This window comes from Triticum dicoccoides, chromosome 4B, assembly GCF_002162155.2.
Source record: "Triticum dicoccoides isolate Atlit2015 ecotype Zavitan chromosome 4B, WEW_v2.0, whole genome shotgun sequence".
Classification (NCBI taxonomy): Eukaryota; Viridiplantae; Streptophyta; class Magnoliopsida; order Poales; family Poaceae; genus Triticum; species Triticum dicoccoides.
In genome coordinates, this window is record NC_041387.1 from 325,324,866 (window position 1) to 325,327,282 (window position 2,417).

General features: G+C 56.0%; 1 protein-coding gene across 1 annotated transcript; it reads left to right on the plus strand.

Moving 5' to 3' along the window:
- The first annotated feature begins 545 nt into the window (after positions 1-545).
- LOC119296066 (transcription termination factor MTEF1, chloroplastic-like) lies at positions 546-1,843 on the plus strand. Its single transcript, XM_037574477.1, has one exon. It carries the CDS (start codon positions 629-631, stop codon positions 1,571-1,573), a length of 945 nt encoding a protein of 314 aa, XP_037430374.1. The 5' UTR covers positions 546-628; the 3' UTR covers positions 1,574-1,843.
- The last annotated feature ends 574 nt before the right edge of the window (positions 1,844-2,417 follow it).

Here is a 2,417-nt window from a genome sequence, read left to right on the forward strand (position 1 = left end):
TGCGTGAGGTCGCAAAGTGATACGAGGTGTTACATGCTAGATTGATGTGGCATTGAGTCGGGATCCTAACAGCTTAATCACGAATTTCTTTCAAAATTATTTTTCACGAATTTGGAAAAGGAAAAAGAAAGAAAAGAACAGAGAAAAAACAAAGAAAGAAAAAAGAAATAGATTAAAATGCGAAACAACTCAACATATTTACACGTAAGGTCTGTGGTCGGGTTGGTTGTGGTGTGGTATTATTTATAAGAACTTCGCGGGTTCGAATCCTACCAAGCACGCTCTTTTTGTCGTCTGTACCAAATGCACTGTATTCAGCGCTTAAGGCGCCGAATAGGATTTGGTAGAATCGGGCGCATAAGGCGCGGAACAGGAACCAACGCTCCCTGCAGTGCACGCGCGGCCCCACGTTCTCTCCGGCGACGAAAAATCCTGGAGATCACACCTGGCCCAATCACCCCTCCCCGTTCCGCCCCCCTATCCTCCTGCCCGCGCTCGCCTTGGCCCACCCACCCCCTTATCCTTTTCCTCGCCACTAAACCGCCAAATCCGTCTCAGTTCAGCACGCTCGCCCACTCCAAACTCTGCCACAGCTGCTCTCACCTCACTCACTGGCGAGGGTTCGGCCATGGAAGAACTCCTGCTGCGCCACGGCCGCCTCTCGAGGCCGGTGGCAACCCGCCGCCTCCGCGTCGTCGCCGTCGCGCTAAGGTCCAGACCGAGCAGCAGCCTCGCCGTCCCTGTGTTTCCGCCCGCGACGGCGCCGGCGCCGGCGCCTGCCCTTGAGCACGTGCTACCGTCGCCGCATGTGGCCGCAGACGCCGCAGCTGTCCTGCTCGAGGCGGGCGTGCGCCCGGAGGATCTCCGGCGCGCGGCGGGGATGTGCCCCGAGCTGATGTCCGTGCCCGTCGAGACCATCACGGCCGCGCTGCGGTTCCTGACCGACGAGGCCGGAGTGCCCACCGAGGAGCTGCCGCGCGTGCTGAGGCGACGCCCACGCCTGCTCGTGTCCTCCGCCGCGGCGCGTCTCCGGCCGACGCTCTACTTCCTCCGGGCGCTTGGCGTGCCCGACCTCCACCGCCGTGCCGACCTGCTCTCCTTCTCCGTGGAGGACAAGCTGCTCCCGCGGATCGAGTTCCTCGAGTCGCTGGGCCTCCCCTCCCCCGCCGCGCGCTCCATGGCACGCCGCTTCCCGGCGCTATTCTACTACGGCATTGACGGCAACATGCGGCCCAAGGCTGAGTACCTTCTGGGCGTCATGGGCCGCGACGCCGACGAGCTCTTCGACTTCCCGGAGTACTTCTCCTACGCGCTCGACACGCGCATCGCGACGCGCCACGAGGCCTGCGCCGCGCGCGGCGTGAGGATGCCGCTGCCCACCATGCTCCGGCCTGGGGAGCCCAAGTTCGAGGACTGCCTCGCGGGCTGCGTCGGCTCCACGCCGCCACGGCGGCGGTCTCCCCTTTGGCACGCCTATTGGGTGGATGGCGACGGCGCCGGCGTCGGCGCGGTGGTAGAGAAGGCCAAACGTGACGACGCGATCGTGGCATCATACCGCCATGTGCATTATTAGTAATACAATAGTGGGCGATCTTGGATGTTGCAAGCTGTGTATAACTACATGTGATCTGTAAGTATGATACCATCTGGTTGGACTCTCTTGTTAATCAATCAATCATCAAGGGATGGCCTTATAGTTCAAAACGTTTTTTGACAATAGATGGCTTTATAGTTCAATAGTTGTAGGCTGTAGGGCAATACCCTTTGACATGCATTACACGCTGATCTGTTTGTACGTTGAAGATCCTTGCCGTTTCACGGGGAATGTAGACAGTTTTGCTTTGTTCTTGGTGTCATTTAAAGGGTGGTTGGCGCTACCAGGCTTCGCTTGTTGTGTGGGACATCAGAATACATGACCAGGTTTGTTCCAAGTGGGCTGATCAGCTCGCGCTTGTCGATAGGTTCCTATGAGGACGGGACCTGGACCTATTCCCTATGAGGACGGGAAAATGGCCGACTAGAGTTGCCTCAGGGCGGCCGATGGGGTCGCGCTTGTTGATAGGATCGGTGGCTACGCTCCCTCGTGGGGCCGGGGCACGTTGCTTTTGGTGCTCGTTCGCGAAGGACAGAGATTCCCGAATATCGGCATTCGGGGTTTGATTGGTCGACCTGGTGTTGTCAAGTGCTGAAAGTGCATCTAATCTCTGTGTGGTTTTAGAAATTCATAACAATATATATTTATTAAACTAATGCCTATTCAGGAATATTTCAGGAAAGTTTAATTTAGGTACAATAATGGCATGTGAAAATAGACCCCTCAAAATGCTAAGACAAGTGTTGGTCAATGCCTTAAAACTTCATTTTATATTTAAGTGATCCAAGATCATATTGAGTCCACAAGTATGCTAATATTATTA

Bases quoted from the DNA above. Each gene is read 5' to 3' on its own strand.
- LOC119296066 (XM_037574477.1), top strand. From the start codon at position 629: ATGGAAGAACTCCTGCTGCGCCACGGCCGCCTCTCGAGGCCGGTGGCA.